The 15,300-nt window shown below is 36.2% G+C and overlaps 3 protein-coding genes and 1 pseudogene across 3 annotated transcripts; 2 read left to right on the forward strand and 2 right to left on the reverse strand.

Annotated features, from left to right (window-relative positions):
- Positions 1-446: 446 nt before the first annotated feature.
- Positions 447-6,756, forward strand: LOC100807810 (DExH-box ATP-dependent RNA helicase DExH16, mitochondrial). The gene is made up of 16 exons (XM_006573806.4): positions 447-718; positions 1,270-1,393; positions 1,573-1,694; positions 1,793-1,983; positions 2,368-2,508; positions 2,703-2,825; positions 3,079-3,156; positions 3,539-3,707; positions 4,523-4,635; positions 4,785-4,865; positions 5,144-5,209; positions 5,370-5,434; positions 5,608-5,653; positions 5,738-5,854; positions 6,139-6,230; positions 6,306-6,756. The coding sequence occupies exons 1-16, from the start codon at positions 664-666 to the stop codon at positions 6,418-6,420; spliced, it is 1,698 nt and encodes a 565-aa protein (XP_006573869.1). The 5' UTR covers positions 447-663; the 3' UTR covers positions 6,421-6,756.
- Positions 6,757-6,907: 151 nt separating this feature from the next.
- Positions 6,908-8,934, reverse strand: LOC100808343 (pentatricopeptide repeat-containing protein At3g22670, mitochondrial). The gene has a single exon (XM_003516705.5). It carries the CDS (start codon positions 8,819-8,821, stop codon positions 7,145-7,147), a length of 1,677 nt encoding a protein of 558 aa, XP_003516753.1. The 5' UTR covers positions 8,822-8,934; the 3' UTR covers positions 6,908-7,144.
- A 960-nt stretch (positions 8,935-9,894) lies between these two features.
- LOC100500129 (uncharacterized) lies at positions 9,895-11,437 on the forward strand. The gene is given in 3 exon segments (NM_001250302.2): positions 9,895-10,017; positions 10,095-10,232; positions 10,953-11,437. Coding segments are annotated over 2 exon segments (498 nt in total). The 5' UTR covers positions 9,895-10,017; positions 10,095-10,114; the 3' UTR covers positions 11,333-11,437.
- A 1,107-nt stretch (positions 11,438-12,544) lies between these two features.
- LOC100808875 (pentatricopeptide repeat-containing protein At3g22690-like) lies at positions 12,545-14,705 on the reverse strand (annotated as a pseudogene).
- Between the last annotated feature and the right edge of the window lie 595 nt (positions 14,706-15,300).

Here is a 15,300-nt window from a genome sequence, read left to right on the forward strand (position 1 = left end):
TTCTCATACTTTTTCATGTTAGCAGTTGGTAAGTATTAACATAATAATGTTGATTGCCCATCCAATGATATATCACGTTTTTATGATGAGATATTTATCTGTGTATTTTTTATCAATTGTATTTTTAACTTCTCGTAAATTATTTGGTGTCATTAACTAATTTGTGTAATTACATAGATTAAAAGAGTAATTGTTTAAAATAAATTATTTAAAATTACTAATATTTTTTTCTTGTTCATCCGATCTATCGAAAAAAAAACAACATTTACTAATCAAAAAATTAATTAAAAAATAAATAAAATTTAATTCAAAATTATTTTCGTCAAGTATTTCGTCCTTAACTTGACTCATTACAAGTTGATTACTTAAACCTATTAATAAAAACTGAAAACAAAATTTCGAAAAAATATACAAAATATTTTTTTTTATAAAAAAAACTTGTTTACTTTCACTTTTCTTTCCTGCACCAAACGGTGCCTTGGGTTCGGGTCTTGTTGAGAGGTTGAAGAGGCGGGAGTAAGGTTCGCAGGTTGTGTGGTCAAAGGAAGCAACGTTTTCGATCCATCCTCCGTTACCGCAATCGCACGTTCCCTCCATTTCTTCTCCTCTTCTTATTCTATCCACATTCACATTCACACTCTCTTCCCAACCCAATAACAAACAATGGCTTCTTTTCTTCTTCGCCGCAACCGCAACCTATTCGCTCGCTCTCTACTCGGTTCGCTCCCTCCACCTTCAAATCCTTATTACCATCTTTCTCATTTTGTTTTCGTTATTCTTTGTCTGAAATTTTCACCATAAAAAAAAAACAGAGTTGTAATTAGGTATAGAGCATAATAACACATGGTTCAACGATCATCACATTTTTCATTTCCAGTTGGTTTTAATTAGATACGTTTTTCATTATTAAGAAGCATTGGCTGCATGACTGAACTGCCAACTAATGATTCAAGGAATAACTTATTTAATTCAGATGTGAGCAACCAAGTATTTTCCTATGAGGGGTTATAAGGCTGGTTTGTTGGTGAAGGGAGAAGGGATGGGTGTCGTGAGTTCGAATCCTTCCACAGACCCACTAACAAAAACTAACAACTAACATTGATGGATAAAAGAAAAAAGTATTTTCCTATGATTTTTTCCCTTAAACTTGGAACGATTAAAACGCTAAAAGTATTCACATTGCCCATATGTTTGTTCTCGTTTGAATTCCAATATAGGGTTACTTTTGTTGTTTGTATGGTGTTGATGACCCATCTCGTCCCCATTCAGGAAATAAGGAGCCTTTTCGTCCATACTTTCAGTTAAAGTTTCTAAGTTTAGGTGGTGCTGCAAACAAGGTGCACCCATATAGCAGCAGCAATGGTCCCATCAGAAATGATTTTACTGATTTGACGTAAGCATACATGCCCCATATTTTATCAGTTTGAAAGTAAAGTTGTTTGCTTTTGTTCTCAAAAGCTGTTAAGCAAACCTTTATGTGATTATAAATCTTTATGACATGGTCATGACTTTGTAATTTTAGTTTACATATAATGGTTCTGAATCCTGATGCTTAACTGTTGGTTGTTTTAGTTGCCCTCATACATGGTATCCACAGGCCCGAAGGAAACATCGCAGGGTTATCCTGCATGTTGGTCCAACAAATAGTGGTAAAACACATCATGCTTTGAAGCAACTTGAGTCAAGTGCTTCTGGTAAGTTAGTTTATCCATCTTTTGCAACGGTAAAGGTAAACAATAGTGTGGGAGGATGAAAACTTAGTCAGCAGATTAAGTATTATTGTACTTTGCAGGTGTATATTGTGGTCCTTTAAGATTGTTGGCATGGGAGATAGCAAAACGGTTGAACAAGGCACAAGTTCCTTGTGATCTCATTACAGGTCAGGAAAGAGAGGAAGTTGACGGTGCCAATCATAAGGCTGTTACAGTTGAAATGGCTGATCTATCAGCTGATTATCAATGTGCTGTTATTGATGAAATTCAGGCAAGTAAAATTTTCGTTTGGAGATCCCTTTTTCATATTATTTCTAAATAACTCCAAGAATTATTTGGTTTTATGTGAACTGACATAATAAATTTCACATTGAAAAAAGGGTAGAACTTTAGGTTCCACCTTACAGGTTTGGTTCTTATCATAATCTTGTAGTGTCAGATATTCAATTATAGTTGTATTACTAATTGAGAATTGGAGTAATTGTTTTATGACTGAAACATCTGCATTTGAGGAGGAATTGATGGCATTGTGGGCTTTGGTAGTTGTTATTCCATATCTAGTGATTCTAAGAAAATAACTTGTAGGCTTTCCATGGTATGTTTGTTATTGTGACTTCTTTTCCCATCTAACAATTATCTTTATTTTTGCATCCAGATGATAGGGTGTACTACAAGGGGATATTCATTTACACGTGCTTTATTAGGAATTGCTGCTGATGAACTTCACCTTTGTGGTGATCCAGCTGCTGTGCCCCTTATTCAGGAGATATTGAAAATTACTGGTGACGAGATTGAGGTACCGAAACTTATGTCTTTTTGTTGAGTCTCTAAACAACATCAAGACCATTTTTGTGGGGACGGGAAGGGAGCATATACATTAGACCAATATTTTCATTAACAACTGCTGTCCTGGTCCTCTGCTTATTCATGGTATTTTCATTAAAATGTTTGATTTCTCTCACAAAGTTTTCTTCTTCTTGTGTGCTGCAGGTTCAATTTTATGAGAGACTGTCACCTTTAGTCCCACTGAATGTTCCTCTTGGATCTTTCTCTAATGTAAGAAATGGTGATTGCATTGTAACCTTTTCACGTCAGGAGATATACAAATTGAAGGTGAGCTTCTTGTGTGTATATGCAATTTCCATGTTATTGTTATTGTTCCCTTTTTATTGTCTCGTTAAATAGTTCTGAAAAAAGAGGTCATCCATTTTGGTTAACATAAGAGAATGACACTTAGGATGATATTTTATCTCATCATAACAAATGAAAGCTTCTAATGTATTGTGAATTGTGCAAATTCAATTGCATGTGTATTAGTTTCTGCACTGCAAACTAACTAGTAAAAGTTGGTATTCATGTTTCTCAGAAAAGAATTGAGAAAGAAGGAAAGCATCTTTGTTCAGTGGTTTATGGATCACTGCCCCCAGAGACTCGAACAAGACAGGTGTGAGCTCCTACCTCTGTCCAAGTAGTGTTTGGCTTTCCGTTTGAATTACACTTGTTTCGTGCTAATGTAATCTTTAGAACTTAACATTTATGGCTCGTACAAAAATTATGCCATTTGTTTTGTTCTTTTGTGATTTTTGTGTTTTCTCATTCATTGGCAGAAAGGTTCTTGCTGACCATAACCGTTTTTATGTGATTTCAGTGTTATTTCGTGGTTCTGTTCTGAAATTCGTTCACTTCTTTTGTCTATAGTTTATAGGTTTACCTTAGTTTACTGCTATATTTATTGGAATATGTTGATAAATATTTCCCACTTCCTTTGTATTGCCCCTCCTCTACACCAAGAATTTGCTGAGTTTAAAGTTTCATTAGGACTGCAGGCAAGCATGTTCAATGATGCTAGTAGCGAGTTTGATGTTCTTGTGGCCAGTGATGCCATTGGAATGGGTCTTAATCTAAACATCTCTAGGATCATATTTTCAACCATGAAGAAGTTTGACGGTTTTGAGGTGCGGGATTTGAGTGTACCTGAGATCAAACAGATTGCAGGTAGCATGAAATTCATATAAGTGGATTCGCCTTGTTCCTGAATTTGATTAAAGGATCATATCTGATATATCTTAACACTGATGTTTTATGTTGTATTAATTATTTTTGGTCAACAAAAATATATATTATTATGTTTTAGTAAGCATACAACTCAACTATTTTTGGAGATTCTGCAAATGTTACGTCAACTTTCAAGCAGTGTAGCATTGAGTATTAGCTTTTCGCAGTTCTTGGTTTTTGCCACATAGTATGCAGCTGGAGCGATGTATTGAATTTAATAGCTTAGATTAGTAGACATCAAAGCATGATTATTATTTGTATTTTATCCTTGTTGGATGCTGAGTTTGCTGGATAATTCAGGGTAGGTACTTGCATTTAACATTGTGCATATAATAAATTAATATTTTGATTCTGATGCTTTTATGATACTTGTCAAATCTTCTAGGATACACCTAGGATATGTCAGGATTCTGTGGGACCTTCAAAAGATGTTTTTTTGGGGAAAATCCGTGTTACATTTTAACAATAATAATTAAACTTCTCCTTCAGACAGCAGGAATATCTCTATTAATGTCGTTGTTTTTGTGTTATTTTTGAGATATTAATTGATTCAATTTTAATGTTTATTACATTATTTAAGAATTGATTTGGAATTCACTTTGGATTCGAAAAACTTACTACTATCATCAAATGATTCAGTGTTCTAATAGATATTATTTTTTATTTTATGAATGCCTGGAGGCTTGGGCAAATATGTCCTGTCTATTTGAATAATATGTTGTTCTTGGTTGCATTGAATGCATTTATACTTGCAGGGAGAGCTGGTAGATATGGATCAAATTTTCCTGTAGGAGAAGTAACGTGCATGGATGAAGAGGATCTACTCTTGCTCCATTCATCTTTGAATTCTCCATCACCCATTTTAGAGGTAACCTAACACCTAACTATTCTACATTGAGTTTGCAACCTAAACGAAACTGAAACATAGAAAGCTTCTAGTAGATATGCGCTGTTATCTGAACTTAGTTCACTTTATCTTTTATTGATGATTTGTGTATACTACTTATTCTGTTACAGCGTGCTGGCTTACTTCCTACCTTTGATCTGATGTATATGTATTCACGATTACACCCAAGAAATGGTTTCTATCAAATACTGGTAAATTATATCTGCCTGTTTCTGTTTGCATTATCTTCCATTCTGTTATGTGTCATCCATAGCACTCTCTAAATTGTTTTATTTTTCATTGTTGCCCATTACAAGTGCAAAAAAAGTCGTGTGATTGCTAGTTAGTGGGCAAGCATCTTATTCCACTCAACTGCATCTACCGAATTATTGAAGCTGAAAATCCTTAGGTGTCTTAACATTTAATGCATTATCTTATTATATCCCAAAACTAAATAATAATGCATCTTTTTTTTCTTTAAATATTGCAGGCGCATTTTCTTGACCATGCGAAATTGTCTGAAAATTATTTCATTGTCAATTGTGAACAATTACTGGTATGTCTATTAATAGCTGCCTTGCCATCGAATTGTGACTATTTCATATCAATGATGTCTTGTTTGTCAGTTCTTAAATGCCTCAATTATTTTATTATTATTTACTGGTTTCCCTTTTGTTTGGTGGGTGTTGTTTGTATATGTTGGTGCCTGGTACTAGAAAGTGGCTGCTGTTATTGATGAGCTTCCCCTTGGATTACATGAGAAATACCTTTTCTGTATCAGGTACTTTCTTATCTTTTCAGGAAATAACAAAATATCAGAATACAATATATGTCTCTAGGACAATTCTATGAATTGAAAACCTACTGGAATGAAAAAATTAGGGTGTCTGTATTTTATAATTTATATTAGTTAGCCTTTTCAGTTAATTTTTAACTGATCGATGTAATATTCAGCCCAGCTGACATGGATGATGAAATTTCATCTCAAGGCCTAACACAGGTAATTATCATATTGTTAAGAGTATGAAATATGTTGATGCTAGCTTGAATGGTTATAAATATGACATAACTTATGACAAACCAGTTTGCAGAGAATTATGCAAAGAAAGGCCTTGTCAGGCTTCGAGAAATATTTACACCAGGATCACTCAAAGTGCCCAAGACGCCAGCTGCTCTTAAGGAGTTGGAATCCATCCACAAGGTTTCTTTTGTTACATTTTCTTAATTCGCTTGAATGGTCCAGTGAGAGGGTGAAGGTTGTTGCCTTTATAACCTAATTGTCGGGTCAATCAATGGTTGTGGCCATGTGCAATGTCATGACTTAAATCATCATTTTAACAACCATGAGCACTGTACTCTACTGTGTTGAGAGTATTTTTTGGTTTGTCCATTTGATGGAAAATGTTAATAAATCCATTTTTAACTGATCTTCAACCAGTTAACCTCTCAATTTTTTACGGTTTTTGGTTGGTGCTAAAACTGCAGGTCTTGGATCTGTACGTTTGGTTGAGCTTTCGGTTGGAAGAATCTTTCCCAGACCATGAGCTGGCCGTATCCCAAAAGGCCATTTGCAGCATGTGCGTGTTAGTTTTTATGTGGTTTACTGCTTTTATCCCTTAACTCTCTTTATATTTATCAATTTGAATTTATAGGTTGATTGAGGAATTCCTAGAAAGACTCGGGTGGCAAAAGCCAATGGCTAGAAGGTTGGCTTCTCATAAAATGTCAAGTCCCCTATTATCCCAACACATGAGGAAATGCCTTTAAGTGCATGTTTGGATACACATTTTCAAACAACCGATTATCATCCAGCCAGAAGCTACTATCAATTGATTCTGTCTCTTTCTTGAATTTGATGTGAAAATAACAAAGGAGGTGCGTTCGGAAGGTGTGTTAAAAAACACCGGAAGTTATTCCCTTCCCGTGCCAGTGCCACAATCCCGTGTTAAACATTACACAAATTTCAGTAACAAGATCAAATATGTTGTACATTTTTAGGTTATTTTTTTACCTTTTTCTACGTCTTAGTGGTTTTTTTTTATCAGGATATGTTTATACACATTCGATAATGCTTCATCTAAATGGTTATTGATTATTTTATTATTTTTTTTCCCCGAACGTGTTTATGTTCTTTTTCAAGCTAGACTGGAAGCAAACCAAAATGCTTGTCAATCTCAACTCTCCTTGTAAGACACAAAACCCTGGAAATCACAAGTGTTCTAGAGACAAAAGTATATAATTAATATTATTTGAGTAACAAAAATTCATCCATTCTTCAAAATCCAAAATAATAATTGATAGGAATAAGACATCAAGACAAGAATCCAAAATAATAATTGATAGGAATAAGACATCAAGACGAAGTGGTAGAGGAGGTCCATTTTTTTTTTAACTTTTTATAAAACTGGTTGGGTTGAATTGGTTCAATCGAGATTGGTACCTAACTGACCGGGTCAATTGTATAATCAATTCAATAGTGAAACTGGATCGATTAGGTCACCGGATCCCGGTCGGACCGATCCGACAGGCCAGGCCGAATCAGATTCTGCGAAAAGCGGTCCATCCATTCCTCAACACGCACTTTCTCTTCTAACATGCTCTTGGACTCAAGCTCTCCAGCCAATTTCTTGAGCGTGCTGGGTTTCGGAGTGAATCCCCGCAAGACCATTTCCTCCAAAAACGAGTAAGCATCCTCAACTTTTCCACTTTTACGTAGAGCATTTACCAAAAGCGAGTAAGTTGCCAAATCAGGGCTTATATTGTTTTTGAACATGTGATCCAACAAAAACTTGAGCACCTTCATTCTCTTCTTTTTGCAGCACATCTTAAGCAACCGATGGTAAGTCCCAACATTCGGCTTGCACGACCCATCTTCCATTTCCTTAAGCAACCTAAGAGCAGTCTCTTCCCGCGAGTGAGCACAAGCAGTAGAAATCATACTGTTGTATGTCACCACATCTCTCACGACCCCCTGCTTAGGCATATCCTCAAACACATCACAAGCATCCTTTAACCTCCCAGCTTTGCCAAGAATAAATATCATGCTGCTATAAAATGGAGTGTCAGCCACACAGCCATCACTCTTCATTTTTTCATAAACCTCCAAAGCTTTACGCAGTTGCCCTGCTTTCCCCAGATGAAGCATCACACTAGTATAAGTCACAGCATTAGGGGGGCACCCATTTTCCCTCATCTCCTCCAAAACTTGATCAACCTTGCGGAAATCTCTCTCGTGGCCATACGCTTCAATGAAATTAGTGTACGAGAAAACATCAGGCTCAAACCCGTGTTCCTTCATGTCCTCCATGGCTTTCCTTGCATTGTCAAAGTCCCTCGCTCTGCACCAGCCATGCATCAAAACATTGAAAGAACGAGAACTCAAAGGTATCGAACCCTTAAACTCCAAAACAACCTTGTGGGCATGTTCAACACTGTCTCCTTTCACCAATGCATCAATGAGAACATTCAACGCTGCAGTGTCCTTCTTGACACCAAACTTCTCCATTCTGCCAAATGCTTCAATAGCATCTTCATGCTTGCGTGCCCTGGCAAGCCTCCTCATTACCTTGGTCATGGTTTCCAGTGTGACATACCCTTCGAGTCTTGCCATTTCCTCCACCAACTCCGACATGGAATCAAAGGATCTGCACTTTCCCAAGATGTCAACCATCAAGTTGTAGAGTTCGGGGGAATGCCGGTAACCTGTTAGAGATTTTGCCCATTTGAAAAAACCCAAAGCTGGGACCCAGTCGTTGCTGAATCTGTTGAGAACCTGCGAAACCAAACCGCTTGATGGCTGAAAACTAAGTCCATCGAGTGCTAAAGAGGCTAACTCGGGAGAAGGGTAGCGTTTTTGGAGAACTTTGGTTACTGCTTCGAGTTCGTCGAGGTTGTCTTGCTTGGGTGATTGCGTGAGGACTTTGGGCTTGGTAGTGAGCATGTGGGTGTCGACCCAGTGAGCGAGTGAAGGGATAACGAAGTTGTCGTCTGAGTCAGCGTCTGGAGGGGTCGGGGTGTCGGAGAACTTGAGCCACGGAGGGAGCTCCGGGGACTCCGCCATGGTGCAGAGAGGGTTGCCGTATAGGAAGCGGTGCGAGCCATTGGCGGCGGCGGTTCTAGGAGAGAGACGGTGAGTGAAGAGTTTTAGGAATCGGAACTTGGACGGCATTTTTGGGGGGCTACGTTCAATACGGAAACGGACGGTTTCATTTCTGTTCTTTAGGAAGGAAGAAAAAAAAAAGTTATGCACTCGCAACTGTGTATGATAAGTTTGTTGCTGTCTTAAGTGTTAATATTCTAAACATCATTTCTATTTTTATTTTATTGTAAATTTTTATATATGATAAATTCATTTATTTTTATAATAATTATTTTAAAAGTTAAAATTACACTTATGTTTAAATGGACTAATAAAGTAATTTTTTTACTACAGAGGATGTCTATTAAACTCAAATCCTTCTTTGTCTCATATGGGATCAAAATACCACAATTTAAATAAATTTTAAACAATGATTAACTAAGTATTCATTCTTACTTCAAAAATGTCTGTTAACTCACATATATTAACTGACTCAAATGGAGGATCAAAATACCACAACTTAAATAAATTAAAGTGATGTAGATTAAATAGTGTTTGGCTGACATTCTCTCTTTTTAAGAAGAAGAAAATTTTATAAAATATTGGATAAATACTACCTAAATTAATAAACTTTATCACATAAATTATTGAGCCACTTTGCCATATTTGAATCTTTTTAGAATATAAATACAACGATTTTTTCCTAATCGACCTGACGCAACTTTAATACAATGAGGATGATTTGATTTGTGTTGTCGTTTAAAAAGAATCTGACTTTAACTTATTACTTGTCACTAAAATCAAATTTAAATTTTTTGACTTACAAAATGAAATTTCTCTTTTTTATTATATTTTTTTATTTATAAAATTTGAATTAAAATCCTATTTATAAAGATTAAATTATTTTTATTCAGATCAACTTTTGAGTGATAATAACAATGATGCCTTTAAAGTTATCTTATGTTTGATAGAGAGGAAAAAAAGAAAATTTTAAAATTTAAATGGAGAAAAGTTTAAAAAAAAATTATTGCTTATTAAAGTCAAATTCTTTGTAATTTTTTTTCTTCAACCAAACAAAACAAAATTGTTACTCTTATTTTATTTTTTTTTCTTTTGAAATTTGTTTACTTTGGCTTAAACTCCTTCCAAACGGACATTTAAGTGAGAATAGTACTAGAGTAGTGGTGTTCGTAAACGCAGGGGAATCGAGTGCGTGAGGGTTTGCAGTGTGCAGTGTGCAGTGTGCAGTGCACTTGGATGCATCAATAACCCCCGATTCAATTTGGGTGCTTGCTTCCCCCACTTCACTTGTAGGGTTTTTGTTTCATTCAATTTAATTAATTAATATTCATCTGTTGAGCAGGACCAAGATCCTGGTTCGCGATGAAGAGGTCATTTCCATGGGAAAATCAAATTGATGTCTCTTCTTCTTCTTCTCCAAACTCCCTTCGTCCTAACCCCCTAACTATCCCTAACTCCCCCATAGATACCAAGTCCCAAGGTATATTCACTTTAATTACTTATTTATAAATCTTATGCGAATTGAATTATTAATCTTCCGCTATGTATTGCCTTGCCCTATAGGGATAGATAGATAGATCAATATTCTAGAATCTAAGATTAATGATTGATGACACAAATGTATCTGTATGGATGGTTTTGTGGTTCTGTTTTATGGCTTCTTATTGCATTTTTTTTCCATTCTCAGATCAGTGTAATCAGAGGCATGATTTTAAATGGTTAAATGGTCACAATGTTGAACTCTATCTGTGATTTGTAGTTCTGTTTTAAAGCATATTGTTTCGTTCTTATTCAATGTTAATTGTTAGTGACAGGTCAATTTTGTTTTATAATGTCAATAACATGTATGATGTATTTAACTTTGAATAAGAGAATCCTTTTTTTTTGTCACCTTGTTTTGCTCAAAATATTTATTTTGACAGTTGCTTTTAAGCATATCAGCTAAGAAAACACTGTTTGAATTTTTATTTTTATTTTTATTTCGAGTTACATTGGAAATGGGATACCTTTGCCTCATTCTCTTTCAGGATCCTTAGCTTGTAACTCATTGCTGTTATCATTTGGATAAACTTCTTATTAATACTGTGGCCTGAACTCGTTTGTACTTTGGTTTGTAGATAGCTTGTATGTGTCTTCCTTAATCTTGTGTGCTTGCTATTCTTATGCATGCACTTACTTTAAGGGTCATGCTTGCACGCAGATGCACTCATCAGGCGGGCAGAAATGTATCAGGATTACATGAAGCAGATCCCAATCCCAAATCATCGAGGCACTATGATCCCATTTACCTCATGGATGGGATTAGGCAGATCCATGAAGCAGATATACGGACAGCCTCTGCATTACCTCACCAATATTCTCCTCAAGCAATGGGATCAGTTGAGAATTGGCAGTGAGGATGAATACAAGCCCTTGGACAACATAGTTCATCCACACAAAGCTGAGGCCACCATCTGGCTCATTGAAGAAATCCATCGGCAAACATCATCGCATTTTCATCTTGCTAGTCTGTGGAAGGTGGACCCAATGTACAATGGTTTTGTTGATTCCATTTTCCCAACATTAGAGCACACATCATGAAAATGAAGCCATTTAGTTTTGAGGCTTTGTGCTGTATCCTGCAAATAGTTTCGGTTATGTTGTCCTTTTCGTAAAGCAAAAATGGAACGACTTCCTTGATACTTCCCTTACTTTTTTCCTGGTTTTGGCTATTTTCCGCTTTATACATGGCTGCATCTCAGTATGTCTACTCATCTCCTGGAGGCCAGGACTCGTGATATTTAAGTCACCGCAAACCCTCGTTTACACATTTTTCAATAGCGTTTAACAAAGGAAATCCATACTTCCTTGCATGCAGAATTTAAAACAAACAGATAGATGTATGGGTTTTGATTAGAATCTGTAAACTTTATTTGTAAAATTGATTTTAGTAAAAGAAGCGAGTGGTTGAATTTATTTGTGTTTGGACTCATTTATTTGAGTAATAATTTTATCATAATGAATGTTGTTTGAATACTGTTAATCAAAATTATTTATAGATGTGTAGTTATTTAAAAAAAAAGATGATTTTTCTCATTTAATATTATTAAGTTAAAAGTATATTTTTGTCAACACATTTTATTCAACGGAAAGTTGACAAAATGTTGCTTACGGCGGAGACTTAAATCAAATTTGATGCCACTTTTTTTTTTGGCTTGAAAATTACCAGTCCGTACGCATAATGTTCAAGGCAAAATACATCTTGTAAGCGGGAATTTGACTTCTATAACGTGGTGACCTTCGCTTGATGCTAGCGCTTTTGGGATATCTATTAAGTATTTGATCTGAGGTGACCTAAAAGATATAGTCACTTGAATTGAGGTGATATCTAATACTCTAACGTTGGCCAAGTGTGGCTAAGCATGGTAGATGAGATAATGATACTTAGAAGAATGCCTTGGTGTATTTGCTTCGTCGCTATGTCAGACAAGTTAATAGTAACTTTGTGACTTTGGGGAGTCATGCCCTTAGGATTGTTTGGTTTCCTTCCCTTTTCGTGTAATTTATTGCTCTACTTTTTACACATTTTCTTTTTCAATAGGGTTGAACAAATCAACATTTCCTTCTTGCACAATTTATAACAAAAATGAAGTCCTTTGATTTCAGCCGATGATTTTGGAGTACCTGTCTTCCGAGTGATTCCAGTATTGTTTGGTGTCTTACCCTTCTGTTTGTTTTAAGAAAAAAAATAGAAGCCCAATAGTAGATGTTAACTTGAATTGCCAAGAGTAAAGTTGATTTGTAAACCAGAGGTAAGAAGTTCCCTCCTAAATACTAATAAATCTATTACCAATAATCTCTACAAGCACAGAATCCTTCCTTGAAAAAATGATACCTTTTATTGTCTCTAACTGTAATTTCCCTATCGTATAGTTTTGACACTAATTTTGCAAATGAATGACAATCAGAACACATTCGAAGATTTTTTACTACCCGTATGGGTATACCTTGATCAGTAGTGATTAATCCATAAGCCATGGCTAGTTTCGCACTATGTCTTCTGAGCAAATGCTCTTTCTCCTGCTCATCAACATCGAGTAAGACATTGGTTCTATCAGAAACATACCCTGCCTCGCTTAGCCTGCAGTTTATTTCCTCAAGCATTAATCCAATCTGGGTGTTCTCTGTGTGTGATTCATCACCTGAGGTGAACTCGTGAATCAAACCGTGAACCTCTATTGAGCTTGATCCAGGAACTTTCTGGACCCCTTTCTTCTTCATTTGCAACCTTACTCTTGCTACATCAGTCCATTTTCCAGCTGATGCATATATGTTAGATAACAGCACATGAATCCCAACTCTTTCAGGGGCCAATTGTGTTAACTTTGCAGCTGCATAATGTGCCAATTCAACATTTTTGTAAGCTGCTAGCAGAGATCCCCACACAACATCATTAGGTTCTATTGGCATAGTTTGTATGAGATCAACAGCTTCTTCCAGCAGCCCAGCTCGACTCATCAAATCAACCATACATGCATAGTGGACAATCTGAGGATGTACTCCGTGGCTTTTTTCCATTGACCAAAAAAGTTCCCTCCCTTGGTCCACAGAGCCCCCATGGCTACATGCTGTCAATAGTGCCACAAAAACAACATCATCTGGTTTCACCTTTTGTTCAAGCATCTCATTAAAAAGCTCAATAGCCCCTTCTGTATTTCCCTCCATTGCCAAAGCTCCGACGGCAGCAGTCCAGGCAGACACGTCCCGTTTTTTCATTCTTTTGAAAACATGCATAGCACTTGAGGGATCACCACATCTTGAAAACATATCAACCAAAGCTGTGCCAAGCTGCAAGTCCAAGTGAATGTCATTTTTCTCAATGTAAGTACATACCCACTTGGCAAGATCAAGAGCTCCTAAATATCCACAGGCAGAAGCAATGCCCACCATTGTCACTCTATCTCCTTGAATCCCCTGGTTGTGCATCTCTCTGAATAGCTTAATTGCTTCCTCAAACATGCTCACTTGAACCAATGCACCGATCATAGTGTTCCAAGATACAAGATCCCTCTCAAGCATCTCATCAAAGACTCTCCAAGCTAATTCCATGTCACCATCTCTAACCAAACCTGCAATTAACGAATTCCAAGTCACCACCGTCTTGTTTGGCATATGCTCAAAAACTTTGCAAGCTGCTTCTCTTTTGCCACATTTCATGTACAAGTCAATGATCGCATTGGAAATGTTATCCCAACCTTCAAGTCCATTCTGTAAGACATAAGTATGGGATGACTCCCCAACAGAAAGATCATCTAACTGTGCACAAGCTGCAATAGTAGATAACATGGTCACCTTATCCGGTCGTGGTCCTTTTTGCAGCATTTCATCCAATATTACTAGCACATCACCAGCCCACCCATCTTGCACATAGTTTGACATGATAGTATTGTACATAACCAAATTCTTATCAGTACATTCATCAAAAATCCACCTTGCAGCACATATATCCCCACATTTCATGTACATATCAACCAGTGCATTAACCATGAGTGTGTTAAGTTCCACACCCAACTCACTGATATAAGCTCACACTTTCTTACCCAATTCAAGATCTTTCAACTTGGCAAAAGCAGATATAACGCAGATCATGGTAGCCGGATTGGGTTCAACACCAGCCTCAACCATTTGAAAGAAAAGAGAAACAGCCTCCCAGCATAACCATTGATCAAACTAGTCCAAGACGCAACATTTCTCTCAAGCATTCCTTCAAACATCTTTCGTCCCAAGTCAACTCTCCCGCACTCCTCATAGAAATGTATCAAAGAGTTGCTGACAAAGATTTCTCCCTCCAAACCCATCTTAACAACCGCCCCATGAACTTGAACACCCTCAGGAAGTGCCATAATCTTAGACATCACATCTCCTGTTGTATATGTTTGTATAAACTGTTTTTTATTTGAAAAAATATTTTTTACTTTTTCAAGAAGCAAATTATATCGGTTATTTAATTATTTTTTAAAAAACGAAAACACTTTTAAAAAAAACATATTATTAACGTTTAAACAAACTGGCCTATAACTCCATAGTTATTGTTTAATGGCCAAAATAAACATAAAATTAAAAATCTTACAGCTTGACATTAAGAAAAATATTAACAAAGTACTGCTATCATTTCCATAAACTAATTACTAAATTTACGTGCCCATTATTTTTGGTTCATATTATGCCAAGTACAGTGCGGGTTATCTCGATCGGTTTTCAATTCAATCATTCTGGGTTTTTCTAAATACAAACAGTTTTTTTTTAAAAAAAAAAATTACTTGATATTTGGCTAAGTATGTTGAAGGAGAGACTATTTTTACCTCTTCACCCCTCTTTTCCTTATTCCTTTGTGGCCAATGGTATTATAGACTCCAAGCATGTTTTATCTTTATCTTATTTATTAAAAACTTCTCAAAAATTTATTAAAAAATTGAGATACCATGTCTAGAGACAGATTAGAAATACCATATCCTATTCGGACTTCAATTCAGTTTAAGTTGCTCACCGAAGCAGGGACAAACAACCAA

The sequence above is a fragment of the Glycine max genome, chromosome 1 (genome assembly GCF_000004515.6).
Source record: "Glycine max cultivar Williams 82 chromosome 1, Glycine_max_v4.0, whole genome shotgun sequence".
NCBI lineage: Eukaryota > Viridiplantae > Streptophyta > Magnoliopsida > Fabales > Fabaceae > Glycine > Glycine max.

Bases quoted from the DNA above. Each gene is read 5' to 3' on its own strand.
- LOC100807810 (XM_006573806.4), top strand. From the start codon at position 664: ATGGCTTCTTTTCTTCTTCGCCGCAACCGCAACCTATTCGCTCGCTCT. The intron at 1,394-1,572 runs GTAAGCATACAT...TGGTTGTTTTAG, and splicing joins AATGATTTTACTGATTTGAC to TTGCCCTCATACATGGTATC. The intron at 3,708-4,522 runs GTAGCATGAAAT...TTATACTTGCAG, and splicing joins TGAGATCAAACAGATTGCAG to GGAGAGCTGGTAGATATGGA.
- LOC100808343 (XM_003516705.5), bottom strand. From the start codon at position 8,821: ATGCCGTCCAAGTTCCGATTCCTAAAACTCTTCACTCACCGTCTCTCT.